Source organism: Lineus longissimus, chromosome 12, assembly GCF_910592395.1.
Source record: "Lineus longissimus chromosome 12, tnLinLong1.2, whole genome shotgun sequence".
NCBI classification, from domain to species: domain Eukaryota; kingdom Metazoa; phylum Nemertea; class Pilidiophora; order Heteronemertea; family Lineidae; genus Lineus; species Lineus longissimus.
In genome coordinates, this window is record NC_088319.1 from 495975 (window position 1) to 510646 (window position 14672).

At 41.8% G+C, this 14672-nt stretch overlaps 1 protein-coding gene across 20 annotated transcripts in view; it reads left to right on the forward strand.

The window, feature by feature from the left end:
* The window catches only part of LOC135496773 (agrin-like), a 149911-nt gene that overhangs the window by 119743 nt on the left and 15496 nt on the right, over positions 1-14672 (forward strand). For 14 of the 20 annotated variants that reach the window (XR_010448719.1, XM_064786284.1, XM_064786270.1 and 11 more), the window contains 11 exons: positions 16-143; positions 1377-1535; positions 3051-3140; positions 4909-5070; positions 5330-5467; positions 5850-6077; positions 6530-6661; positions 7191-7328; positions 11080-11281; positions 14112-14324; positions 14503-14639. Coding sequence is in view for 19 of the 20 variants with exons in the window: in XM_064786284.1 (XP_064642354.1) it covers positions 16-143; positions 1377-1535; positions 3051-3140; positions 4909-5070; positions 5330-5467; positions 5850-6077; positions 6530-6661; positions 7191-7328; positions 11080-11281; positions 14112-14324; positions 14503-14639 (1727 nt within the window). In the remaining variant the exon portion in view is untranslated. Of the gene's footprint in view, positions 1-15; positions 144-1376; positions 1536-3050; positions 3141-4908; positions 5071-5329; positions 5468-5849; positions 6078-6529; positions 6662-7190; positions 7329-7830; positions 7954-11079; positions 11282-14111; positions 14325-14502; positions 14640-14672 lie in introns of all 20 variants that reach the window. The other 6 variants (XM_064786271.1, XM_064786272.1, XM_064786267.1 and 3 more) reach the window with 6 other exon arrangements.

Sequence of the window (14672 nt, forward strand, 5' to 3'; positions counted from 1 at the left end):
CACCGTCTCTTGCAGTGATCCGTCACCAGTCTGCGGCAACGACGGCCGCATCTACAACAGTCTCTGCAGCATGAGAGAGGCGTCCTGCCTCAAACAAAAAGATATCGCAGTCATTGCGTTGAGTAGTTGCAAAGGTCGGTCGGGTAAACTATCACCTATCTATCTCCATTTCTTAGGGCCTACCCTGTCCTCTTTTGATGCATGTTGGAATGACACACTATTGAGATTATCCTATTTCTAGTGACTGAAATCACCTTGGCCAAACTTTATTCTTAATTCTCTTAATTGTTATATTATTTGGTATGATAAAACTTAGAATGACCTTTTCGAAATTGAACCTACCCCATCCGACCTTATTCACGACTTGCAGTAGTGCACAAGAAATCGTAAGTCCAGCGCCCTCTTTCCCATCTGTTATCATCTTACCCCTGAAATCCTCGATCCTAAGTGCCTGCAAACAAGTAATTTTCATCACTGCAACCTGCACTTTAGGATGAATGTTTCCTGCAGAAATCCTTAATGTTACTCGATCAACAAGGTACTGGGAAATTGATAATTTCTCCAAAGGGATTAAAAGAAATCTGATTTGTTAACCTCTTGTGGCCAAACTCTATTTTTTCAACTCTTCAATTCAATTCAACAATAGACTTTTAACTCTTCAATTTCAATCTCACTTTTGCAATTTCACAAAATATTTCAGTTTTGTTACGAAAATTGGCACTTTGGCAAATGAAGCATGGTTGATCATTATGCTATTGAAACTTTGTTCATTCACAGCGTGAAATCTATCTTTTACTGTCATGTGAAGTTTTGGCTATTTTTGTTAGGATTCTTATAGAATTCTCTCTTATTCTAAAATAGTTTTTTTCCTTGTTTTCTGCATCTGCAGTTCTATAAAATCCTATCGCACACACTTGACCATTATTGCATTTGTTAAATGACTTGATACTTTCATCCGCGTCAGTTGACTTGGATTGAGAAAAAACTTGGCTTGTGGCATTGCAACATTTCACTCATGTTACCACTTATACAGACCCAGTGTCTAATGTGGGGTCCAAAAAGACTGTAAAAACATATTCATCAACGTGAACAATATTTGATCGGTCAAGGAAGCCTCGGTGAGCACTTTCTGATGATGCCATTTATGTTATGGTATTTCTGGGGAAATTGTTGAATTTTGATATTTTCTCAAAAGTTGCCCTGTTTATTAAACAAATCCTTAACAGTTATTCAGCCATATGACAAATGGTCAGGTGTATGCAATGGGTACCGGTATTTGCTTGAAAAGGTTGGAAAATGGAGTCTGGTCAGAATGGGTTAACAAAGGTATATGGCTTCCCCGTCAGCAGTTCTATAACCAGTGTTGTCAATTTCAGGTTTAGATAAGCCATGTGACGGCAATGCACCGCTGGTGAATGCCCGCACGGGCCTTGAATACGATTGCTCCACGGGCCGTGATACGTGTCCCGTTAGCACCTACTGCCACAAGGGGTTAAACTACGCCAAATGCTGCGAAGAAAGTATGTCGGACTCCTGTATGTGTGATACTTGGTTTGTTCGCTTCCTTTTATTACACCCACCCAGTGTGGCGACATTATTTCCTACCCACCTAGCGTGGCGACTTGTAGCGTGTTCGATTACCTGCACCGAACAAACTTCACAATTCATACGATGCCACCATTCAGATGTGAATCCAAGAGTGATCCACTTACTTGGGGACTGTAAAACATCTGTGAATTCTAGAAATACTCTGATTTGAATGAGGGACTGACTTTCAGTGAAAGGGTTTGTCTATGAACAAATTTTAACAGTCCTTCATTCAAATTCCGGAATTAAGAAATATCTTTTAATCAATCATTTAACCCTTGTGAGATGATATGTTCATTTAACCCATTGGTACACCTGTCTTGTTCTTGTGTAAAAGTTGTGGTGTCCCATCAGAATGGCTCTGTGGAAAGTGTTGAAGCTCTACCAGGCGAATCTCCATCACAGAGGTCTGCCGTCACTCATTGATGGTCACTCAACACCCACATGTCATAGTGCTGTCATCTTCATTTAGTAAGCTGAACTTACTCGGAATAACGTTGTTGACAAATTGAGCACCAGCAGAAAGCTCAGCAATTTCACAGAGTCAGTCTTGTATCCAGTCTTAGAGCATGGCAAATATGCATCTACATTTATTTTATTTTAATTCTTGGATGACTAATTGTATGTCTTTCAAATGACTGTCAAACTCAAGCCTGTACCTGTATGGAAATTATTCAGTCATGTGACATTATGGTCATCAGAAGAACATGTGGTCAAATCTAATCAGCAAATCGGTCGAGTGGATGTCCAAAAGTCTCAACAAGATCTAACTTGCCCTGTTAACCGAACGATTGTTTCATTCAATGGAGAAGTTGTCAAGATTTTGTTTCAGGTGCAAATGATTAGTGACTGGTAGAGAAAATACATTACATATTGGAAATTAACTTTTGTCACTGTAATGAAGAGCGGGTGGGAAAGGGTAAAGAATGATGAGGTCTTCCCAGCAGGTTTTAGGTGTTGTAATTGTTCTGTCTGTGTACAGTAATGTAACACTATCTTACTGTAATGGATGGCTAAATTACACCCGGTGGAATCAGCCATGACCTCTCTTGGGTATCACTTGGCCCACCAGTCAATGCCAACCACCTCGCCGAGTGAATCCAGCCTTGTACTGAAGGCAACCTTGAAGTGGAGCCTTGTATGGCCCTATATTCCAACTTGTATAACCCCGCCACAGTCAGGAAGCTGTGAAGTTGCATGTATTGTCTTATACAAGGACCCGTTTCAGAAGTGGTCTCTAGTCTGAGTCTGGATTCGCTCGTAGAGGTGGTTGGCCTTGACTCGGAGAGGTGGAGGACCATGAAGAGGTTGTTGCTGATGCAACAGGGCACGTTATAACATCATATATACAATGCTATTGAATTTCGTAAGTCACGTTTTGTTGCCAAACTGTTGCTGAACTCAACTGATACAATCATACTTCATATCATCGCATACTGAGTATATGTTCCCTCCTCTTACAGATCAGGTAAAGCGCTGTGAGGACCGGCGCTACGGGTGCTGCCCAGATGGTAAGACACCCGCCCCTGGACCAAATGATGCAGGATGTCCTAGTAAGTTACTTCTTAGTTTCAATGATCTGAGAACATTTGTTAAAACTAGGAAATCGATACCGAGGTCAGATCATCAGGAATCGGGCCCAAAATATCATAATGGGACACCAGGACAGGTACCCCCTTCCCCTCTTTGATGGCTTGGGTGAACCCAGCTACTGTTGACTGTTTTTCTACTTACTGTCTTTGTCATCTTAACCTTCTGCAAAGCTGTCGAAACTGATCCACATGCCTATTTGATTAGTCTGTCTTCAAGTTGAATTTGTGTCAATCCTTTGATCGTGTTGATTTTAACATGAATTTCATCAACATGAATTTTAACATGAATTTCAGTTTCGCACTGAACAAAAAGTAAATGAACATGTCGTTGACATCATGGACTGCACTCCTTGCATGAATCATGTTCTTTCTTGCACATTCCCAATCAGTGTCTCACTGTCAGTGTCTCGATCTTCTTCGAAAAGAATTGCTAAATCGTTTTGGAAAAATGGTTTAACATGGTATCAGCTGGACCTTATGTGATCCTTACATTTCAACTTGAATTTAAGAGGAGCTGCTGAGATTCCCGAGTTCAAAACTGAGAATGGTTTTCTCCCAATCTCTGGCGTAAGATGGAACCATTTTCTGTTGTCATAGTTGTGTCCTTGAGCAAGGCACTTAACCTGACTTGCTTCTCTCCTCCCAGGAGTGAATGGTTACCGAGCTGACTAAGATGACCATGAATGTTGAGTCCTTGCCATGAGAGGTAGCTTGGCTGTATACTTCCCAGGGAGTTGAGCTTCAACAGGAATGTATAGGCCAACATTTTGTGTAAAAATAAGTTAAAGTGCTTGCAAGTTGACTTGAATGTGAATTGAGTACCGATGTTATACAAAGTCTGATATTGCTATGAATCAAATGAGGTCTAGAGCTGCTTATTTTAAAAATCTATGAAAGTATTGCTGTTTGAAACTGTGAGGTAGATGACGAGTTTCAATGTGGGTTACAATGTCGATCGTCTCTTTTCGTGGCTTTAGGTAAAGTTAACAACAGTTAATAACTTTAACTGACATGACATAATATGCCTACCTTTTTTTGGCCATTTTGGCCTCACTCTCCTCATCCACTGCTTCACCTAAACTCTCTCTGCCTAAGTACATTTTTCAGTGGTTTTCCGAATGTCGTCCCTGTCGGTGAGGTAAGCTTGCAATATTTGCATGACGCATGTCTCCCAAACTTAGGTTTTTTTATTTTGAAAAATGTTTTTTACCCATTTAGGCATGCTGAGTGGATGCGTATATTTTGTTCTGGATGCTTATTTTATTTCAGGGATAATTGTATCGATTCTCTTCTTCCTCTTCAGCATATGGTCTAGGTTACGCTGAGTGGAGAGTATGCCGTAACTCATAAAATAGATGGCGTTTGTCTCTGTCCACCAATCAGGAGACACTTTCAGAGCCGTCCCAAAAATTGTCTCCTAAACAGTAACATGAGATAATCTGTATGGCCCAGCAATTGTGGGACAGCATCATCCACTTTCCGCATGAAGTAGAATAAGTACGAATCAGCCGAGAAAAGCAAATTAGTTCCAGTTGTCTCACTAGGACTGAACACACCAGTCAGAACATGAGCGTGAGATTGCTATCCCATAATTGTTGAGCAATACCGGTTATCTCGTCTCTCGTCGGGCCTCGTGAGCCAATCAACATCAAGGTGTTTCATTTTCAGTCAGTCGCCAAGGATTTTAAAAAGAAGACGAGAATCCTACTTTCTCTTTCTCTCCCACCAGGTGTGTGCAACTGCAATCCGATTGGCTCCTACAGTGCCGTGTGTGACCCAATTACGCTGCAGTGTACGTGCAAGCCAGGGGTTGGTGATCGGCAGTGTAATCGCTGTGAGCCAGGGTACTGGGGTCTGCCACTAATCAACGAGGGGAACAGTGGATGCACACGTGAGTAGAAGGAAGCAGACTTCTACTAAATTGCTGTAGACGGCACAGCGCATTGTTACCTTTTCAAGGCCAAGGCGAGCATCGTAATGACAACTAAGGAAATAAACCTGTAGCACAGCAGGGACACAGACGAGTCCTAACAGTGTTGTATTCTGTGATGACCATGAACAGATGTGAGGCTGCTGTAATGGTAGACATAACATCAGTATCTCTCGTCGATGATTGTTCAACATATCATATTTCAACGTCTCTTCTTCAGCGTGTGCCTGTAACCCATTTGGCGCCGTCCGTGACGACTGTGAGCAGATGACAGGCCGCTGCGTCTGCAAACCTGGCATCACTGGCATGAAATGCAACATGTGTCCGGACGGTTCTGTCCTTGGACCCGGAGGCTGCAGTAAGTACCATGAACAGTGTACCACCCTTCTGACATCTATCACGGGTTACCCTGATCTTGGACAAAATTCTGCATTGTGCGACAGAGACTTGACATCGATTTTGTCAGGCTTTTATTATCATTTTGGCTTTCATGATGTACTTTCTGAGCTACTTTGACTGTGCTTGACTGTCCTTTTGTTAGACATGCATTACATTACCCGAGGTGAGCACATGGTCCCTGAACCATTTCATTTTCGATGGTGTCACGCGTACCTAAGACAAGAAATCCTGCTTGCCGCGACCTGGGATTAATATCAAACCCAGCATTGCCTAGTTTTACCTGGGCGGGCGGGTCATCAAATTTTTCTGTTGGTGTATCTCAACTCGAGACATCTTTTCAGATGACTCGCCCAACTCGTGTTCAACTCTCAAATGTTATTACGGTGCCAAGTGTGTCATCAAGGCAGGTATGCCACAGTGTGACTGCGAGGCTTGTAAGGATGAAGACTTCGCACCCATCAAGGTGTGCGGGACTGACGGACAGACGTATGGGTCAGAATGCCAGCTGAAGACGTTTGCGTGTCGTCTTCAGAGAGATATCGCTGTGGCTTATGAGGAGCCATGTAAAAGTAAGTTCTAAGGCTTCATTTCTAGTAAAACACCTTGGTTACAATGTGGCACTGTTTACAGTGTATGGAAGCAGTGAGAATCTCATTCGATGTTTAGTTTGCGGTGCTCTAGGTGTTTAGTGAGCCAATATCTCAAGTTCAGTATCAATTACTTAAACCGTGTTTGTGCCATAAAGTTATGTAGATTAATACTTCCACCTCATATCCAGGAGGTCACTGGTCTGACACTTTCTTGGACATGCTGTACTTCTTTGACCTTTAGCAAGACGCTTTACCCTTCATTGCTTCTTCGTAATGACACACATGCCAGTCTGAGAGACGAGCATGAGATGGAACTCTGTTTGGGGTAGTGATACTCCTAGTAACTGAATGTAACAGAGCTAGGATAATCTCTGACTTGATAGCCAAACAGTCTCAACTGGCGTTATGTCTCTTATCCCGTCTACTTCCAGTGAGTCCATTCCCAGACACAACACCACGGCCTATCCCAAGGTCACGGAAAACTACCCGCCATATTGGCAGCCGGAAGACGACGCGTCACCTGACCATGCCAACAGTTGACCCGCCAATACTCACTCTAAATGGTGAGTTAACTAAGTCATGTCTTAAACGTACGAGAAGGGTTAAAAGCTAATTGTAAACATTATTGAAAAATGTTACTTGCAGGAAGCAAATAATTTAGCAAGTTTGAACTCACTATTCAATTCGATATTTTATAGTTTCTTTGTGTTCCACGCTAATTTGTTGTCGTATTTGAAAAGTTGTGTTGATCACAGGTAAGGTAGGGTGGTACAATTATATACTTGGTACAATAGCCTCTGTGTGTTGATGTGTATTACCACCTGTTACTGCACTGTACAGGTTCTATAACTGTATCATTTTACCTTACATTATCACAGAGTCATGAAATGGACACGGAATATTAGTCCTGCATTTTGTGTTCAGTGTAATTGTCTTTGTGCCACAATACATTTCACTGTTTTAAAATATCACATGATGAGAGGCCTCAGTATTCTCTCCTTCAGTTATCTTAACTTACATTACTTAACTTCACAGATGGAACCGACCTACTTCATTGAGTATTTCCTGTGATAAATGCAAATGATTTTATAGGTAAAAAGTTCAAAAAGCAGAAAAAGCCTAAAAAGGCAAAACAAATGAAGAAGAATAGAAAGTCCTTCCGTGGGGGTCGGCGTATGAGACAACGGAAATTAAAACTAGGCAGACGACGACAGGCAGACTATCGTCATGGTAATTGGAGATTTTTCTCAGGTCAATAGTTGACTGACCTGCTTTTAGCTTGAACTGCTTGGGACAACTAACTTGAATGAGAAGCGTGCATGCATAGAATACGCAGCTTTGAAGTTCTGGTAATCTTCATGTCATTGACTCAACGGTTTTGAAGTGTAGCAATGTCAGTGTCAGCTAGATTACACTGAACTGTGTCAACCCTTTCGTATAATTCGAATTGTCAGCAGGGTCAAGGACAGAGATTCGTGTCCAAAATGGATAGTAAGTGACGTCACTGCGCGACCTCTGTCTGTAAATGAAGATTACCTTGAACTCTTTGCTACTTAAAGCAAGAAAACTCAGCAAAAGCTTTCCAAGACATAACAGACTCTTGGGCTTTTCTGTTACTTCTTAAGCTTTTAAGGATGCTGGAGGATAATGATGTGTATATAGGCCATGCTACTTATAAAATTGTTCATTGCGGTACTTCCCCTAATTAGCCCCTCCCCTCTCACACTCACAGGTAATGTAAGGGATGTATGCAAAGACTCCACCGAATGCACTGCGACTAACAGCTATTGTTTCTACGGAATTTGCGTGTGCAGGGACGGATTAACCGCAACAAAAGATAGAAGCGTTTGTTATGGTAAAGATGGCGCTGCTGTCAAGATGTTAATTCCGTCAAGTCTTGTCCCCTATTCACTGCTTCATGTCAGCGTTAACCCTTTCATATATTGAGGTCATGTGTTTCTCTCTGAAAAAAAGGTTTGGCAAAGTGATGAGAGTGCATGTTTTCAAATAAACATGACACTTTTTCCGTTTTTGGACCATTTAGACTGTTGTGGTGATACTAGAGTGCTGGCCTGATTACAGACATGACCATTAAGAGAGGTTCAACTGTATATCAAAATTGATTGTAATATTTTTGTTTGAAAATCAAAATGTATGATAGCGTGTATCAGTTTACCTCACGTGAGACCACCTTCTAGAGGAAGTGGCTTCGTATATGAAAGGGTTAACCCGTATTTTGCACTCTATATTTCACTCACAATTATTGCACTGACCTATTGTATACTGTGATTTATCAGAGAAGGGTAGAAAAGACTAGGCATACCTTGAGATGGGGTTGGCATTGAAGAAAAAACAGCATCCTAGTTTTGTCCTTGCTCTTCATTCTACACATTTAAAGGGGCTGAGTGCTAAAGGATCCATCCCTTGGATTGTGATTGTAGCAAACTGAATCTTGCATAGATGACATCAAATTAATTAGGTCAATTTCAATTCACTTTTGTTGGGCCTTGGTGTCATCCACGCAAGTTTCAGAAAAATCGCCCAGGTAGTTTTTGCTACAATCACAATCGAATTGATGGATCCTAAAGCACTCGGCCTCTTCAACCACTTTGGTGGAAATCAGTCAACAATAAATCTACAGATATACACCATTTCTGGCGAAATTAGGCAACATTTGATTTGTTCATGATGAATAGAAAATGGAATAAATGCCTCATCCAAGGTACGGCAGCATTTCCTACCGGAGTCGTTTTCAGCCTAATGCATGACTTGTATTCACAGCCTCCCATCGTGACCTTGACACGCGACCTTCATATGACCTTACTCGACCTTCACTTTTGCTTCAGTGGTGGCACAGTTTATCGTGGCATTGTCCGTTTCCCACTCTTGCGTCCCATTTTGAAATTTTCAGCAAATCCAAATGAAAATATCATTTCGAAATGCATCTTCCACCATAAGGAAACCCAAAGGCAACATTTCAGTGCTGTTGCCACCAAATCTTAAGAAAAAGATAGTGGTGATAAATTTTTTTGAATTTGAGTGATTGTCCAGTAGTAGTAAAAATCTTCACCAATTTTCACTATTAGATTTGCTTCTCTCAATGCTGTTTCTCATCTTCCGAAAAAATGGCACAGTGTGGCGCATTTTCGAAATGATGTTTTCAATTTTTCATCGAGCTCAGTCTTTGAATATTATATGATACGTTTGTAGCTTGCTTGCTGCTTGTACTGCTTGCTGAAAGTTCCACCTCGTTCGATGTGGAAAGATACCATTGGTAGTTGCTGCTTTCACTATAACACATGTATAATGGAACCCCGGTCGGGGACCACCCCGGTAATGCGACCATTCAACTGCGGTCCTATGAGTGGACATGTTACCGGGGTTCCACTGTACAATTTGTGAATGCCAGAATCTGGTAGAGATTACATGTGCGATGCATCAATATCGTGGCCGATACAAGCAGTATATTACAGGCAGTATTCATCTTCCTATACCAGTTTAATACTGCTTCTAATGAACTGCTGCCGATACTGATGCCCTTGCTCTACCCATATCGAACGTGCCGGGAACCAACATGGCCGCCTTCTTTTTGCTTGCTGCATTATGTTGCTTCGTCCTCCTCCACAGTAACCCAAGATCCCGGCGCTACGGATGCTAACGCCAGTAACCCTGATTTCAACGGTGCAGAACCTAGCAAGGGTCGGCCAGAAACTACCATAGATATACCAACATTGAATGGGTTTCCGCTGACGACTGGCTCTCCTGTGATTGGTTCAAACACTGATAAAACAACAAAGTCTCCTGATTTGATTGGTTCAGTAATTGCTTCATCTACAGAATCCTCTGATCTGATTGGATCAGAAATTGGCACAACAGCAAAGTCACATGTGATTGGTTCAGAAATTTATTCAAAAGGCAATGTAAAAGATGGTTGGTCATTTGATGAGGGGTCCGGTGGGGGTTCTGGGTCAAAGGGGCCTGATGGGGATTCTGGGTCTGGTGGGGAATCCAATGTGGAAGATGATGATGAGGACCATAATGGGGAGTTGAACAAATGGAAAACTGTTGGTCTGGTGAAAGAGGGGCCCGATGGGAGCTTTGAATTTGATGAAAGTGATGAAATTGCAGAAGAGTCTTCTGGTGAAGGAGAAAATATTAAAGGTGGTTTTACAAAATTTGAGGGTGGGATAAAAATTGAAATTCCAGTGCCGAAAAGTGAAAGTGCGAAATGCAATCCAAACCCATGCAAATATGGCGGTATATGTCTGCCCGACCCGTGGCTAGATTTTGTCTGTCTTTGCACTTTCGGAAGAATGGGTCGCCTGTGCGAGATTGGTGAGTCATGAGTTGCATTGCTTGAGACTGCTTTGTGTTATTGCGTGATGTGTTAAAATTGCTTTGTTTCGTAACTGCATATTAACACCAACAGCACAGTTTGTTTATGTCATTTTGCACTCATTTAACAGTTTTGCTTTATTTTTTATATCTGATTCTGAATTTTCTAGCATCTTCATTAATAGAGGTTTATTGCAAAACTTTCTCTCGACCTCACAAACTCTTTCTAAGTTGAATTGCAATCATTTTTCAATCTTAGAAGTGAACCTTCCTTTTTTATGCGATTATTATAGTAAATTACCTGTCCATTCAGAGGCTTTTGATTGTTGATTTCTGCCTTCTGTTCTTAAAAAAACTTTAAAAACAAGCATCCATTAGAATGCTAGTAATTTGATTGCTTTGGTGAAAACATGCTTATTTCATTTGAGTGAACAGTACCAATTCAGGTGGCCAATATCTAAAAAAAAATTTAACCCAAACGCCCTTTGTTTTTTAAAGAAAATGAATCCAAGGAGAAGATATGTGTAAATTATTGTGATAATTTGCTGTGCAAAAGTATCTCATACATGATTGCCAATAATTACTGAATTCAAAAACTGCAGAGTGATGTTTCAGAAAATAAAATTTCAAAAATACCATACTTCAGATGTGGCGATTATTGTGCCACAATTTGCCGGCACGTCTTACATGGAGCTGAGGAAGATACCCAATGCCAACATGGACCTGACCATCGAGATGGATTTCCGCACGCTGAACGGCGATGGCATCCTGTTGTATAACGGCAATAACGTAAAAGGTGGGGGAGACTTCCTGTCTTTGGCGATGAAAGATGGATATTTAGAGTTCAGGTGAGTTCGACGATTTTTTTGTAATTTTTGTAGCAGAGTGGTTGACATTGTTGATAGGAAGAATTAGAGTATTTAATGATGATGCAAAAATAACTTCTCTGACAAGAACTGCTATTCTGTTTCTGAGAATGAAAGGTACATGTATTACAGTGATCAACTGGCTTATAGTTCCTTTAACAGTATCTGAGATTCAACCGAATTTTCCAAATACGCAATTTTGCAACATGACATTCATTTCTTGCAATGAAGAATGTTTTGAAATTCAGTAAGGGAGTTTAAAATGATGAGTTTTTTTTACCTGTTTCATGTCTGATCTAATAGGGCAAGGTAGGCGGGAATATGAGATGACGTCACTGGGGGCCGTGCATTTAGGACATCTACAAAGATTTTGGCCACGTGTCACTTCTTTTTTTCATGTGAAGAAATTAACCACCAGTTAATCCCATTACAACTGTCCATGTTAAGACCAACGACACTGTTTGGGTAAACATGGCTTTGAGCAGCCCATCCCAGCTCTACTTATACAAGTGTTGAATACTGAATCCTTTGATCAATGTCTCTTTAAGAACTAACCTGTGTGACCGTCTTGAACCTGATACCTTTTTGTCCCTGTTTTCAATTTCTCTTCAAAGATTTTAAATCTCCAGTTTTGTTTCAAGAAACCAAATCTGACTTTTTTTGGTGGTTTCTAAGCAGATTGATACCAACAGATTATTGAAGTATATGAAACATGTGAAACTGTAATGCCTTTATCAGACAAACAAGGAAATGATTCATGTTTGTGACTGCCACCCCACACCCCTCCCCTGGCTGTTATTGGAGTACCCTGTCTATCGAGCCTGCTTGTGCCCTCCGGAAGCAGTTGCAAAACCAACATAACCAAACCTACAGTACAGTTGAAAGTTCTGGGTCTGTAATCCATTCTCCTCTGTAGTTCCAATGTTGGAGATATAGGGTCGATTGACAACCCCAGCGCCCTTTTTAAGTAAACAAGTCTTGAGACACCTTGAAATTAACGAATCCCTTTCCCCACAACCAGAATATATTGGTACCAAATTTCCCCTGAACGTGTGACCCCCAGCCTGACACTCCCTAGGCCTACCTGTAGATGTTCTAACTGTCGCGGTCCCTCCTGGAGAGCCTGCTTAACTCCCTAGTGCCATCATCTCAACTTTTTCCTCATTGTATGTCTTGTGAATCGTGAGGTGCATTTTTGAAAAATGAAATCTGGGAAAGATTTGGTTCCAGCTGCCCTTCTATACGAATGTGACCAGCTCTGTCAAAAAATCTGAAGAAAAGAAGTTTTTTCTCTCACTTTTCCCCTTTCTTTTCCTTGTCCCCTGTGCAACAAAAACCTGCTTTAGACAGAGCTGGTCACATATTTCATATGGCTTGATATCTTAAGATCGTTTGCTATCAGTTGAGTTTGTTTCCTCTCGAGTGGTGCACACAATCGTAGGATTCGATAGCATTAGGAAAATATCATGCTTGTGTCTGGAGGGCTGGAATAAAGGCCTTCTCTGTACGCTTTGAACTTTAAGAGTCATGGGAGCTAGATTGAGTTTGGGCAAGATATAATGTTGAAGGTGAAACTCTCATTGAGCAGCTCATGGAGTTCAGCCTCATCAAAATTTCATGATGGACCGGACATATGAAACAAGGCGTGGTGTTTAATAATGAATGTGTATTGGATGATTATTGGCTCCTATACTCACCTCCCTCACAGATGTCCAGTGAAACGTTCCTCTGCTTTTGCTTGCTCTGACCGCATGAGGTGATGATAGTTTCTCATTAGTCGGGGTCTATCTTGGGTACAGGCTGTGCATCCCGGGATAACTCTGGGATGGGGACGGGCTGACTCTATGCATTCTGGGGTAACTCTGGGATCAGGACGGGGAGGCCCTGCATCCCGGAGTAACTCTGAATCTGGATGGGCTGCATGGCTCTATATGCATCTTGGGGTAACTATGGGATTGGGACGGGCAGATTCTATGCATCCTTGGGGAAACTCTGGGATTGGGACGGGCAGACTCTATGCATCCTTGGAGTAACTCCAGGAATGGTGGAATGAAATAGACTTTGGAGCTCTGCGCGTGTTGAGGCTACCCTGGCCAGCTTCCGACCACAGATTGGGCAGTATCTATCCCTGTTGCTTGATGTGACGGTGAAAGACCGTTAGGCTGATGTTGCGTGCATGATACGGAAAGCTTGCACAGGCTGTGTAAAAATGTCGAAAAATTGATTTATTTTTGATGAAAAATGTTAATGTTCCTTTCTTGGTTGAAAACTTTGCTCAACAAAAGAAGTGGCAAGCTGTCCAGGTGGACATTCTTTACTGTGGGCTGAGAAGAGAAGACAGACCCACATTGCACTTCCTCTAGATTCAGTTTTGATTTTCCAAGTTGAGCAGCACTAGATATATTGTGCATGGTCGTCCGATGCCATTTAGCATGTTCAGTGTTGGGATTGAGAACTTGAGGGCGACACTGAGTTTTCAGATGGCCATGATGTCATACCTTGGCTATGAGCCCGTCGGTCCCCAAATTACTGAAGCAGTGTTAGATCCGTGAAATAAGAGTATGTTGTCTAATCCTGTGAAGGGTCATCTCTATGATGGAGTAACCACCCCTATTATCATGGATCTGGGAGGATAAGAAATGGACAATGGTCAGGAGATATTCATATTTATTTGCAAGTGAAGAGTGTTGCACTCGTGAAACAGTCTATGATGTAGCACCAATGTATTTTGGCATCCTTCATTAACCATCTCACCGCCTATGTTTATTTCTCTTCTCATAACTGATGTAACATATCCTTTGTTTATTTTTAGATTTGATCTGGGAAGCGGCATTGCCGTCGTAAAAAGTCGCAAAAAAATCGCGCTGAAAGAATTCCATCAGATTACGGCGTATCGTGCCGGACAGACTGGTATTCTGAAAATCGATGATGAAAAAGACGTCATTTCTACCAGCCCCGGTGATCTCCGGTCATTGAATCTTAATGAACCGCTCTATCTTGGCTACATACCGGAGCTGTCAAAGGGGTAAGTGATATACTCATTTGTAATCGGTCGGGTCAGTACAGTTAGATTGTTAAGGCATCTTCACCTTCCGCTTTGCCTCTGAAGTAGGGAAGAAGGTAGTGTAAAGTAGGGGGTGGGTGCGGGCAAAAGATCTCTTTGTCGCACTCAACAGTGACTATAATCACACATTTTTCTTCAGGATAATTGAGGATATTGGTTTGGACATGGGTTTGGTCGGCTGTATCCAGTCTCTGAAGGTGTTTGGACGCGACTTCATGAAGGAGTACAACTTGGTTTATCCCGAGTCCCTCGATGTCCAGGGAGCAAGAGGCTTAGGTAAGTTGCAGGGGGCTGTGTCCATCTGAAGGT